This window comes from Felis catus, chromosome A2 (assembly GCF_018350175.1).
Source record: "Felis catus isolate Fca126 chromosome A2, F.catus_Fca126_mat1.0, whole genome shotgun sequence".
Classification (NCBI taxonomy): Eukaryota; Metazoa; Chordata; class Mammalia; order Carnivora; family Felidae; genus Felis; species Felis catus.
The window spans coordinates 54,552,926-54,566,314 of NC_058369.1; the positions used below are offsets into that span (position 1 = coordinate 54,552,926).

Genomic DNA, 13,389 nt, shown 5'->3' on the forward strand with positions numbered 1-13,389 from the left:
TGTATTTCAAATTTCAACAGTTCCTCTTGTAGGGATTTATCATGAGAGAAAATCAAAACCAAGTACAAAGATGTATGTACAAATGTTTCCTTCATTTATAACAATTCTTCCCACCTCCACCAAAAGAGAAAAATTTGGAAATCAATAAAGGATGGGTTAAATTATGGTATGTCCATATAAAAGAGCACACTGTATATTCAGCAAAAAGTATAAAAAAGATATACATTCACTGATGGTACGTCTGTGATGTACAGCCGAGTAAAAACCTAAAAGGAGACCGGGAAGCACCAAGTGTAACACAATCTCATTTGTGTAAATTTATTTGTGTGGCATGTATAAAAAAGTATTTGGAAGGATGTTCACCAAAATGTTCACCAAAACCCTGATCTCTGGGTTTGGGGATCTGGAATGCTTTTATTTATTATACCTTTGTCTGTATTACTCTAGTGTTCACATAGCATCCTAATTAAAAAATGAAGCAATAAAACTGTTTTCATTTTGAAAACACCCTGGGTGGGAGGACACATCATGACCCCGTTCTGATGGCTCTGGACACTGTACAAAGCTACGTGTGCAAGGATGCTCACTGCGTGCCAGCCTAGTCTGGAAACAACCTATATTTTCATTAGCAGGAAAGTTCTAAAGAAATGACAGCATCTCCTCAGCCACAGAAAATGCAGAAGTATGCTTGTTGAACATTACATGAAGAAAGGGTTACAAAACCTTACTTTGGATTTTATGATTCCAGTTACACAGACATAAAAAATTTCTGGAAGGAAATGCATAAAACGTTAACTATGGATAGTGCTATTTACAGGAACTGAAAAGCTTTCATTTTACTTTCCAGAATGTTCTAATTTCTTTCCTACAGTGAACACTGTTATTTTTAAAAAGAGAAAATACAGATTATGCAAGCGGCATTCCAGCATCATCGTCCATTCGCCCAGCCACCATGAGTCTTGCAGGGCACACAAAGATGTAAGGGGACACCACCACAGACCAGAAGGGGCAGACAGGATGAAGGATCTTGGAAACTCAGCAAGGGTCAATCAAGGAGGACTTCTTGGGGTGGGGGTGGGGGGACAGGTCAGCTGGGCCTTAGAGGCTGGCTGAGGTTTCTCTCAGCAGAGATATAAACAATGGGGAGGGATAGAAGGGTTATTTCAGGAGGAGCAGACAGTATGAGAAAAGGCATAAAATGGGAAAGACTAAAACAATGCAGAAACGGGTGTCAACCGTCCTAGGGCTTTTGGGGGAACTGTCTTTGAGTGAGTTTCTGAGTCCTATCCTATGAGAAAGCCTCCCTTATCTCATTTTTGGTTCCAAATCACTTTTCTTACCATGCCCTTTATCTATCCCTGGGTTCCTCACTAGATTTTTGTAGAAACACCTACTTTCAAAGGCCAGAGAGCTGCTGTTGTCAAGATGACTCTAGTGTGCTGTGTGGTTCTGTTAGCAGTCCCTACAGGGGCATTTCCAGCCTCTTCTGACCACGGACACTGTGTGGGAGTAGGCCCATGGCTACCTCTGGGGACAGCTTGCCTGCATACCTGGCTGGGTTGGATGAGCTCTGGGTATGGGTGGTAGAGCTCCCATTGGCAGTCCCATTCTATATGTATTGAGGCTGTAATCACTTGAGACTCATGGTGAGGTTTTCATAGATTCCAGTCAAAATGGATCCTGCTCTGGCAAAAGCTATGCTTGGGCCATGGAGGTGTGCCTAAAGCAGAGGAGGTTCTCTCCCAGCAGGGCCAGCTACAGGTCTGCCAATCACACCACAGAAATGGGTCCCTGGGGCCTGGCATTCTCATTCTGTGGGGCATCTTTGGATTGAGGTCTGTGAAGGGGACACACATGGAGAGAAGTGGGGCCGTGTATCTTATGGGTCAATTTTGCTCCAGTGTTTATTTTGAGAGGACAGGGCGGGGAAGGGAATATTAAATAGTTTGCCTGACATGACCTCAGTAATTCATGGAGTTTCCAGTGGGTTGGAAGTGGTCATGGGGAAAGAGCTCCTCCACTCCTTGGCTGGAAAGCCTGCCAGGCATCCTGCCCTATTTCAGAACTTTCCTGTTCAATTTTGCATGACAAAGGCTCACATGTATATCTATGAGTATATATGTATATACATGTATTTGCTGCCCAATCATTACAAATAATACAAACTAACTTTTTTACCTAAAAAATGGGAGTTCAAAAAAAATCAGTTTATCTGACGGCAAAATTACTATTTTCTATAACCCACTCACTCCTTTGTAGAGGTCGGGGTCGGTTTCTGTCAACAAAAACTTTGCTATCACGTACGCTAGCTTGGCCTCTTCAGTGGACGCAGACCACGGGGGCACAGCTGCTCTTCTGGACAAAGGGAATCTCCGTGAGAACTACCATCTGTGCACGATGTGAGCCTTGGAGGGAATTACACAGCAACGATTCCAAACCCTCATGTTACAGAAGAACCACCCAAGGTTCCACCTGCAGTTTACCCAGCAAATACTGGAATGGTCCAGTATTCCTGCCCCTCCCACCTAGCACTTTCCACACACTGTTACCATCCATGAAATGCAAGAACTAAAGTGTGATCAAAAGGAGGCTTCACCGGGCTGCCAGATGTGGAAAGGCTGACAATTTATATTTGTGACTACAGATCCAGCTGCACCCCCTCCTGCCCCACAGCAAGAGTGTGTATCTTTGCGCCTCACCGGTACGTGTCTTCCGAATAGGTTTTCTGAACGTAGTCCTGCAATTCCATCTGTGCCTTTTCTTGGAATTTTTCAATCTGGCTTGTGCTGGTCAAACCTGGATGGTCTAAAAAGAGAAAATACCCCTGAATTGCCTTGTGTATTCTGAAAGCCTCGCTTGCAGACTTCTTAGTATTTTTAATTAAGCCTCTGGCACATTTCTCAAGTACAATGTAGATTGAACTCTGAAGGTGGATCTGGTTTGGATATTACTGTTAAAACATTAGTTTTTGCTCAATGCTCTGCCAAGGCCTGAGGGTTCCCGGGAGAGGGCTGGGCTCCTGAGTGGTCACACCAGCCTCACCAGCCCCACCTGGCTTGGTTTGGACATCTGGCTTGGAACTATCACATGAGATTAGAAATTATCATTTACTTTCTATGTATTTAATACATAATTTCTCCCATTTTTATTAGCTACTTTGTTGTTCATGAGTGGATGGCTGGGGAAGAAGGGAGGGAGTTAGCGGTGTCCAACCCTGCTATCGAGTTCAGCAGTCAGCCTGAGTGACCTCTCTGGAGGCTCCGAGACAACAGCCGAGAGGGGGGCAGTGAGGCCAGCCGGACAGTCCTGCTGCCTCTTCTTCAGCTGCTGCTACTGTCCTCCAGGAACAGGTAAACTTGTGCAGTTTCAGTCTGTACTGGAGGACATAAGCTAATACAAACTAAAAATTGGCAGAAAGGAAAGCAAAACAAATCAAAACGAACAAAAAAGGACATTGGACAGTAGTATACTACTCTGTTTTGTATGCTGAAGTCTTGTTTGGCCAATGGTTTAAATTAGGATACAGAATAGATCTATTCAACATATGAAGTCAAACATCTGGAAGGCACTATGGCATATGTCTTTGGGACTGTAAAAACAATTTAAAAGAACATTATGTTTATGTTAGCTAGCAAAGCACACCTTTTAGGAGAACATTCTGTCACATACAATCTGGCAGGGCTCTCTCTACATGGCTGACAGCGTGACAACACGTTCATGTTCAGAAATATCAGTAGACATAGGCGGAAAACTGTTGTGAGTCACCACCACATATCTTACCGGGGCTAAAGAGAACTATAGCTTTAAGGTATGCATACTCATAGCCGTCTATATCCAGCTTCGCCATACTGTTACAGAATTCCTGAAGCTTCCAGATGTGCTCCATGACTTGCTTTATCCGGTCTCCAGAAAGTTTATCTACAAATCAACATCACAGATGCTCTGAGAAAGGCTGGTAAGAATAACAACACAAGCTTCTTTGAGGAGCCACAGATTCAAAGAGAAGAGAAAATAATTTCACTTTTTAATGGAAAACCATTTACCTTAAGATGGTTAACAGCCTCAGTTTCCAGGTGAAGGAGAAGTGACAATAGGTACCCAAATTCCACTCTGCTATGTATGCTGTCTCAGTAATAATCCCCTAGACCAGCGATTCTCCCTGGCCCCACGTTGGGCAGCAACTTTGGCCTATAGGCACAAACTGGTAACTCCTTTTATTCTGTGCTTAAGACCTATAAGTCAATTCTTAACAGTGGTCAGATTTTCTAAGTCTCTGCAGGCATTTAATAAATGTTTACGATATGACCATTAAATGTCGACATTTTTTAGTTGTGGAAACAATTTTGTGTGTTTTCCGATTTAATCTTCATGGTAGTATTTGCTGAAGGTATTAGTATTATTACACTCAGTTAAAATTAAAGGAAACCAATCCTCATCTGTGAACAAATCTAACTTAAAATCAACAAAATGTTACAGGGTTAAAAAAAAAAAAACAGCTTTACGTTACTAGTCCAAAGGAGTAACTAGAAAAACAAAGGTGTGACTAGGTAACTCGAATTCCTAGATAATCAAACATCTGGAATGCCTAATGAAAAGTGCAGCTCAACTGCAATTCAGTATCAGGTGTAGATTTTTAGTGTCAGTGCTGAATCCTAGGTGTGCTCCCTCAAGACTATGTCTTTGATGTACTATGGACTTCCGGCAGGCAGAGGACTATCTGCACTGGCTATCTCCTGTCCTGACATGGCTGGGATCTGACCACCAAATGTTAGGTAGTTGCCACAAATCTTTCTGGAAGAGAGTCACCTTCGCTCGTGAGCAGCAGCTGGGTATGCAACTGTGTCCTGGACTAGGGGGTCTGCACGACCCTTGTCTGTGCCTGGCTCTTCTGCTTGCTGTTTCACTTGGGGCAATCCAGGGACCTTACTGCAATAATAGTCTCTCTAGGATTGTGAGAATTTGTTATACGGGGAAGGGTAACCTGTTACGAGATAATAAAAAATCTGTCTGTTGGTCTCTGCCCCCAGTTTCTGGCACAGAGCTCCTGAAACCCTTGTTAATTTCTAAGTGATAAGAGCACTACCACGACATCTTATTCTAATATTTGTCTTTGACCCTGTTCCTGACAAAGAGCTCCTAAAACCCTTGTAAGCTCCTATGTGTTAAGAGCACTAGGATTCATCTTTTGAGGTGAATCTATGGGGCCTGGCCCCTGGAAAGACTAAGGCATGCCCAGAAACTTGGAATTTCCAGCCCCGTCCCTCATCCTCCAGAGTGGGGAGAGGAGCTAGACACGGAGTTAATAATTGATCATGCCCACATGAGGAAGGAAGTCTCCATCATAAAATCCCAATAGTATGGGGTTCAGAGAGCTTCCAAGTTGGTGAACACACACACACCAGAGGGTGAAGTACCCCAAGTCCACGGGGACAGAAGCTCCTGCACTTGAGATTCTCTCAGACCTCACCCTATGTATCTCTTCATCTGGCTGTTCATCTGTATCCTTTATCATATCCTTTTAAAAAGTGGTGAACTTAAGTGTCTCCTCAAGTTCTGTGAGCGACGCTAGTGAATGAATCCAACTTGAGGGCTGCTGCAACCTCTGATCTACAGCAGGTTGGTCAGAAGCACAGGTGATAGCCTGGACTTGTGTGTGTGTATTGGGGACAGGGTCTTATGGGACTGAGCCCTTAACATCCGTGGGATCTGACACTATCTCTGGGTAGACAGTGTCAGAATTGAATTAAATTGTAAGACACCCACCTGGTGTCACAGGGAATTGCCTATTGTGGGGAAACACCTCCACACATTGGTGACTACAAGTTCCAGAACCGAAGTGCTTGGGGAGTCTGGGTGGATCAGTTGGTAAAGTGTCCAACTTCTGATTTTGGCGCAGGTCATGATCTCATGGTCGTGAGATTGAGCCCTGCATCGGGCTTCTCGCTAAGCATGGAGCCTGTTTGAGATTTACTCTCTTTCCCCCTCTGCCCCTCTCCCCCGTGTTCTCGTGCTCTTTCTCTCTCTCAAAAAAAAAAAAAAAAAAAAAAAGTGTTCTGTGTGAGTAGTAAAGGAGACATGCAGGGAAGAGAAGCACAGTAGGGAAAAACTGGGTTTTTCTTTCACCCCACAGGTGAAAAACTAGTTTTTTTTCATGTATGCCTGACAATCAAGATGGAAATGTAAGATTATGCTGGAAACATCAAATGCCTACGTATCAGGAAGTTGGCAATTTTTTCAATTATCTTTTTTTTGCCTTTCATATGCCTTATAAGATGACAGACGGGTAGAAATTTACATGTTCTCACTGGTAAAGGTCCTAGGACTTAAATGTTAAACTACCTTCAGCCTGTGGATGCTGTGGGACACTGAGGCTGGCCAGTTTGCAAGGAGTCAGCCTGAACCGAGATGCAATCCCCCACAGCCCAGCCCAGCCCTACCTTCCTGGATGCTGTTTTGCAGGTGGTTGACAATGGCTGCCAGGATAGTGGAGAGACTCATGACCTGGGCACACTGGGCGAGGCCGAGGGTGAAGAGCTCGTTCCAGCAGGCCCGCACCAGGCTGGTGTTGCAGTCCTGCCTGGGGACAGAGGTCAGAGTGGGTGTGGGTGCATGCTGGCATTCTCCAGGGCCCAGTTTGCCCCAAACAAGTCGATTCAGCAAGTGTTTCTTGAAGGTCTATGGTATGTTCAGGACCATTCTCTGAAAACACCACTGTCTGTGTGAATCTCTTAACTAAAGTCCCTCTGAGGATAAACTATTCTCTTAACAAAGACTCTTTAGACTTCAGTAATGAGAAATCTGAATGGGTATGACTAAACTGGCATCTCCTATAGCCTTCTAAACTCACAGTGGCCCTGACATGGCTGTCAGAAGAGGCTGCAGTGATCTAAGGGCTAAGAGCTAAGGGGGTGGGAGACACACCCTGCAGACAGAGAACAGAGGGTCTGCAAACCCTGCAGGGGAGAAGCTGGCACTGGAGACAGGAAGAGGCCAGCCACGCCAGCCTTCAGCCCTGTCTTGGATGATTTATACTCAGGACAGCATGGCTACCATGCTGCAAACAGTATGACCCTATCTAAGGAGCTCCTGCTACTTGTCTCAACATTTCAGGATGACTCCTGCCTTTTGCTCCACTCCATCCCTGGCTCCCAGCACCAAGTCCCTGGCATATGGAGAAGGCTGATAAAAGTTTGAGTAACACCGAAATAGTGGCAACCATGGACTTCGGCTACCAGTCCACTTAGTGTGTTTAATAAGAAAATCAGGGTCACTTGAATGAGATCACAGGAACAAACTAGAATGGCCCTCAGATATCTTCTGGGCCACTCCTAATGAGGGGAGGGCTCTTGCTGAAAGATATGCACAGAGAGAAAAGGCCACTTACCCAAGTGCCTGAAAAGCTGGGATTGACCTGGCCCAGTGCATGGAGAGGAAAAGCAGGCGGGACGCTGACTCGCAGATGTAGTGCACGTTGAGGTACTCTGGCATTGGGCTGGGCATGGTGAGCTGGAGAAGAAGAGGCACACAGCACAGGAGGTGACAGAGAGACAGGTCAACATGAATCCCTGTCACGTTTCAACAACTGTGACACTTGAGTTGTGATAATCTCTAATGCTGAAGCTCCTGTGCAGACCCATCCTTATGAAATCTGTGTCCTCTGCAGCGGGGGGCTGGCACCAACACCCTGTAGTCTCCTGCCCAATGAACTCGGGCCTGATGGCCCTCAGAATGTGGTCAATGATGGTGACCTCCCAGCTCAATCACACAAAGACATACTTTTCAACTTTTGCCTCAACTAAATTGCTATTTGTTCTAAAGCAGTTCCATTTTGAGCTGGAGGTTAAAATCTAAATTGAATCTGGGAACAGGGGTCAACTTCATAGCTAGTGGGCATTTGGTAGGTGGCCTCAGGGTAACAGTGAGTGAGAGCTGAAAAGAAACCCATATGGTGGGAGGACGAGATCCCATCATCAGAATGCTCAGGCCTGGGCTCCAGAGCTCCACTGTCCAGGAGGGGCATTAATGCCTTTGATGCTGGAATCCCACTGGTGACCTATATTCTTGGCACCAGTGGGGAACTGTGAGCAGGGACCCAGTCTTCCTAAGTGACTGGTCAGGCCTCTCTAGTCAAGAGCACTCGGGGATAGGAAGACACGGTCTGTAGCCCTAGAAACTGAGGAGTGTCTTTTGGAAGCAAGGCTATGGAGGAGCCTGTGGGGAAGACTAATAGCTCTTCAAAGTTCTGTGGCTAGCGATGGCAAGCGGTCAGGACCAGCGGCTAGGAATGAGGGCTGGCTGCCTGCACGCTGAAGCAGACAAAGGTGCCTGACTGAGCCTGTGCTGGAGCTAGGCCATCCTAGAAAAGGCAGAGCAGTCCATTAAAAACCCTCGAGGGTCAGCACCTTGTCAACCCCTCTTGGCAAGGACAGGCCACACCTGCTTCAGGGCAAGTTACCTTGAGAGCCAAATGAGCAAAACGGAGTGAAAATGCTTTTTAATGAGAATACTGTTCTGGAACACCAGGTCTGGATCAAAAGCCACAACATGAAAATGAGCTTGCTACAAGATTTTGGTTTTACACTGCAGGCTGGGAGGCTGGGGCATGTGGGTAGGCTGAATGCACTCACCTTAAATGTGACATGAGTATCTGAAAGGAGGGGCCCTTCGACCTCGATGATGGGTGTGGACTGGTCTCTGCTGATGACGTGGATGCCGCCTCCTCCACTGGCATCTATGCCGTCTGCTAGGCTCGGAGGTGAGGAGCTGTCTGTGGTATTAAGTGCTTTAGCTAAGGTATCAAATGCCCTGTGAGCAAAAATGAAGCAGTCAGTGGTGTGAATCCACAGCTTTTAGGAGGAACAGAACTCTAGCTGAGACATAATCTAGAAAAACCATGCAATGGGGAAAAGATCATTAAATTCTACCTGCTGGGGGAAGGGATGACAATGAAAGTTTCTGTGTACAGTCCATACATCATCATGGGCACTAAGCTATATATTATTTATTTTAACAGATAATTTCTATTTTTCACACTACTCTCTAAGGTAGAACCCTCCCCATTTTATAGATGTGAAAGCTGAGGCCTGGAGATGTTACATAACTCTTCTAAGACCAACCACCCAGTAAATGGTGGAAACAGAATTCTATCCAACTCGAATCCCATCCTCTTTGCTATCAGACTGCAAGAGATCATGAGGCCTGAGGCACTTGTGTGGCCTCCAGCTGTACATCTGCCCAGCCTGGCAAGACAGGCAGGGGTGACCAGTCCCACGGGAAAGGAGCAAACACGAGAGCCTATGGAGAAGAAACTCTCTGCAGCCGGTTACGGATGTCCAGGGCCAGCTAATGCTAGTAGCTAACACCCTGATGGACTTAAGCTTTAGACTATTTGGAAAAATAGGCTAAAACAGAAGTGGGAAAGGGGATGAACTATTAATATTTACTCAAAATAACTAATGCAAGGAACACCTGTCTATTGAAGGGTTTTCCCTGCTTCCACTCAGTCACTCCATTTCCTTTTTCATTGTTTGGAATGAAAAGCAACTTTGATTGTTTTATATCATGTAATGTAAACGAATCCTGGTTCCCATAGTTAAAATGTGAAGGAAGACAGATGTGCAGGGACACCGTGACTTTACCATCCTTGATTAAATACAGGGTGGGTGTCAAAATGCTGCCGCCAGCCCTCACAAAACAGCAGCTAAGTGTGCACACTGGGCAGAGTCTCCACCCTCATGGGATCATACCGAGTAATCTCACTTGCGGACTGGTCCTCCGGCTGCATTTCCGAAGTGTCACCATTGTTAAGGGACTCACTCAAGTTGGCAAGGGAGGTTACTACATTTGCCAGTGTGCCCAGAGCTCCCTGGCTTGTTTCTGCCTATTAAACAAAAAACAAGAACATTAAAGATGAACACAAACACACACATAAAAGACTCTCAGGCCAATGAAGGTATAATGGTAGTTTAAAAACAGCATCTATGGGGTGTGAGCTCAGCATGGCAGCAGGAGGGAGAACTTTTTGGTGAGGGGAGAGTTCGGTGTCTTGACTGCGATGGTGGTTACACAAATATACATATAATAAGGTAACAGAAAACAGACAAATTAGACACTGCCAAAATTTAAACTTCTGTGCTTCAAAAGATATTAAGAAAGTAAATGGGGTGCCTAGCTGGCTCAGTTGGTGAAGCACTGGCTCCTGACCTTGGAGTTGTGAGTTCGAGCCCAACGGTGGGTGTACAGATTACTTAAAAATAAAAGCTTAAAAAAAGAAAAAAGTTATTAGGAAAGTAAAAAGAAACCCTGCCCTTCCACACACAAAAGACAACCCAGAGAATGGGAGGAAATATTTGCAAAACACACATCTTACAATGGTTTAGTAACCAGAATATCTAAAGAACTCTTTCAAGTCAAAAATAAAAAGATAAAGCAGTCAGTTAAAAAAAAAAAATGAGCCAAGGATTTAGATATTTCTTAGAAGAGGACACACATGGCCAATAAGCACATGAAAAGATGGTCAACATCACTGGAAATGCAAATCAAAACCACAATGAGATACCACCTCACACCCAACAGGATGTTTATAATAAAAAAGACAGGTAATAACAGGTGCTGGGGAGGATGTGGAGAAACTGGACCCTCATACATTGCTGGTGGGAATGTAAAATGGTGCAGCCACTGTAGAGAAGTCTGGCACTTCCTCACAAAGTTTAAATACAGTTACCATATGACCAGCAATTCCACTCCCTAGTTGTATACATGAGAAATTAAAACATACGTCCACACACACAAAATTACCCAAATGTTCGTAGCATATTTGTCTATTCATAATAGACAAAAAGTAGAAACAACTCAAATGTTCGTCAGCTGAATGTAATGGATATGTAAAATGTGGTTTAGTCATTCAAGGGCTTATTAATTGGCAATAAAAAGGAACGAAGTGCTTGCTGACACACACCACAACATGGATGAACCTTGAAAACGTTACGCCAAGAGAAAGAAGCCAGTCTCAGAAGGCAAAATATTGTGTTTCCATTTATATCAGAAAAGTAGAGTATAGTCAGAAAGTAGAGTAGCAGTTGGTAGGGGAGGAGGAAGTGACTGCTTAATGGGTGCAGGGTTTCTTTTGGGGTGATGAAAATATTCTGGAATTGGGTAGTGGTGATGGCTGTACAACCTTGTGAAAGTACTAGAACCACTGCACTGCACTGTAACACTAAAAGGATAAATCTTCAGGTATGTGAATTTTATCTCGAATAAACAAAAAAAGAAAACCAGACATATTTGAACAAATAAATCAAGGTATGTATAAACGGGTGCCTGGGTGCCTCAGTCGGTAAAGCATCCGACTTCTGCTCAGGTCGTGATCTTGCGGTTTGCGAGTTCAAGACCCGCGTTGGGCTCTGTGCTGACAACTCAGAGCCTGGAGCCTGCTTCAGATTCTGTGTCTCCCCCTCTCTCTGCCCCTCCCATGCTCATGTTCTGTCTCTGTCTCTCAATAATAAATAAATGTTAAAAAAAAAAAAAGATGTATAAACAAATGTTTGTTGTATCTGGTTAGAAAAGTGAAAAACCAGAACAGCAGAAAAGATCATAAGCAGAGAACTGACTAACAAATCACCGAACAACCATATAACAGAAGGTTGTGCAGCTGTTAAATGATGCAGGTTGTCATGACAGAAAGATGTGTTGAAGAGAAAGAAAGCTTAAGTGAAAAAAGAAAAAGATCACTCCCCACACACTGTACCGGTGCTGCGTCCTGGTTCTGATACCATCTTGCAGTCTTGCCAGATAAACTGCTGGGAGCAATTGAGTAAAGGGTACAGGGGAGCTCTGCAGTATCTTTGTGCTTGCTCAAGGTACGTTATTTTGAATTTTAATCTTTCAAAGTGGAAGGTTTAAAAAACAGATTCTGAAAATAGCTCCCTTTAGGTGTTTTGTATATACTCCGTTATTCATGAAAAACTTCCACACCACAGAGGAAGGAATAGGTGGGAGCACACGTCTGACTCTGCAGCTCTTTCTCTTAACTGCTACTTAAATACCACAGTTTGTGTCCTTTCTCTTCCATCCAATGACCATGACTAGCTCCTCATTTACTGAGTGTCACTGCATGCTGTGTGCTTTATAAAACTAACTCAAGTTTCCCAGCACCCCTGTGTCGGGGGTACTGAAGGAAGCAGAGATGTAGGAAAGAGGGCACATGGCTCCCAAGAGCGGTGCTGGGCTCCCAAGATAGCAGACTCTGGAGTCTCTTAGTTCTTATTCTCAGTCTCTGCATGGATGGTACCATGGAACAGCTGCTGTGAAATCCCTTGGTAATCAGGTTTTAAGGTTATTTGGGCCTTACTTTCAGGCTTCTGGTTTCTCTCTACCCCACTATGCATCAATCACTGTCCTGAATGGCTACTGGGTGACAGCAGCAAACTGGGTGTGATTCCCATGTCACATACATCACCAGTGCCCAAAGACAGGAAGCTCAAAGCCTGGCATAAGGGCCAGAGGATGGAAAGCTGCTGTTGGTGCCAGCCAGCAGCTCTCACTGTTGCCTTTTCTTTCTCAAAAAAGGATGTTCCTAACGTGCTGAGTGGGCCCAGCGATGTGCATGTGAATAGATGAGAAGGAAGCCTTGCAGGTAGCGTGGCTCTGGCTCTCAGGGCAGTAGCCATGTCAGCACTGTTACGAAGTCGCTCCTTTTAGAGAAGAAAAACCGGACTTCAGCCATGGTGCGCTGCTACTTCATCATCACTGGGTTATATTTCTCATCTCATAGTTTCTGATGTAATCAGTTTCCTTGCCTGGATAAAACCTTTCTCCTAAGTTATCTTCACAGGGGTTAGCCAGCTCTCTCTCTCCTGGAATGACAAACACCTCTGTTCACAACAAGTTAAATTCCATATGGCTGATTTGCTCTTAGTTTTACAATTGTCAGAATCCTGCCTGAACTTCCTCCTGCAGGTCATCTAATAAAAAGGAAGGGGGTGGGTGTGGATAATTTAACAGTGTGTCAACTTCAACCAAAAAAAAAAAAAAAAAAAAAAGGAACTAGCAGCTTCTGCCAAAGGCTATCTTAGAATAAGCAGCCATTTCCCTAGCATACCAGTAGTTTGCCAATGTGTGTACTGAGGTGGGGGGTGGTGGGTGGTTAACTCATTTGAGAGCCACTGAATTCTCACCAAACTGAACTCTAGATCCTGACATGTTACAATGACTATAAGCAGCCAGTCCTGAGTTTCCAAAAAGTCCTCAACATCCCTAAAATAAATCACAGATGGCTGTACAAGAAGTGAGGTGAGATGCAGAAGGCCATGCTTTCGAGGTTGTCTCGGAAGGCCAAGAAGGTGGGTGCACAATTCCGAGAAGCAGTCTGCACGGCAACAGAAAGATGGA

The 13,389-nt window shown here is 44.7% G+C and overlaps 1 protein-coding gene across 4 annotated transcripts in view; it reads right to left on the bottom strand.

Moving 5' to 3' along the window:
- The window catches only part of NR2C2 (nuclear receptor subfamily 2 group C member 2), a 101,380-nt gene that overhangs the window by 6,587 nt on the left and 81,404 nt on the right, over nt 1-13,389 (bottom strand). For all 4 annotated transcript variants that reach the window (XM_023250052.2, XM_023250051.2, XM_045051994.1 and 1 more), the window contains 6 exons: nt 9,747-9,880; nt 8,628-8,805; nt 7,385-7,506; nt 6,438-6,577; nt 3,781-3,918; nt 2,700-2,805 (listed from right to left, as the gene is read on the bottom strand). In XM_023250052.2, coding sequence (XP_023105820.1) covers nt 2,700-2,805; nt 3,781-3,918; nt 6,438-6,577; nt 7,385-7,506; nt 8,628-8,805; nt 9,747-9,880 — 818 coding nt within the window. The remainder of the gene's footprint in view (nt 1-2,699; nt 2,806-3,780; nt 3,919-6,437; nt 6,578-7,384; nt 7,507-8,627; nt 8,806-9,746; nt 9,881-13,389) is intronic.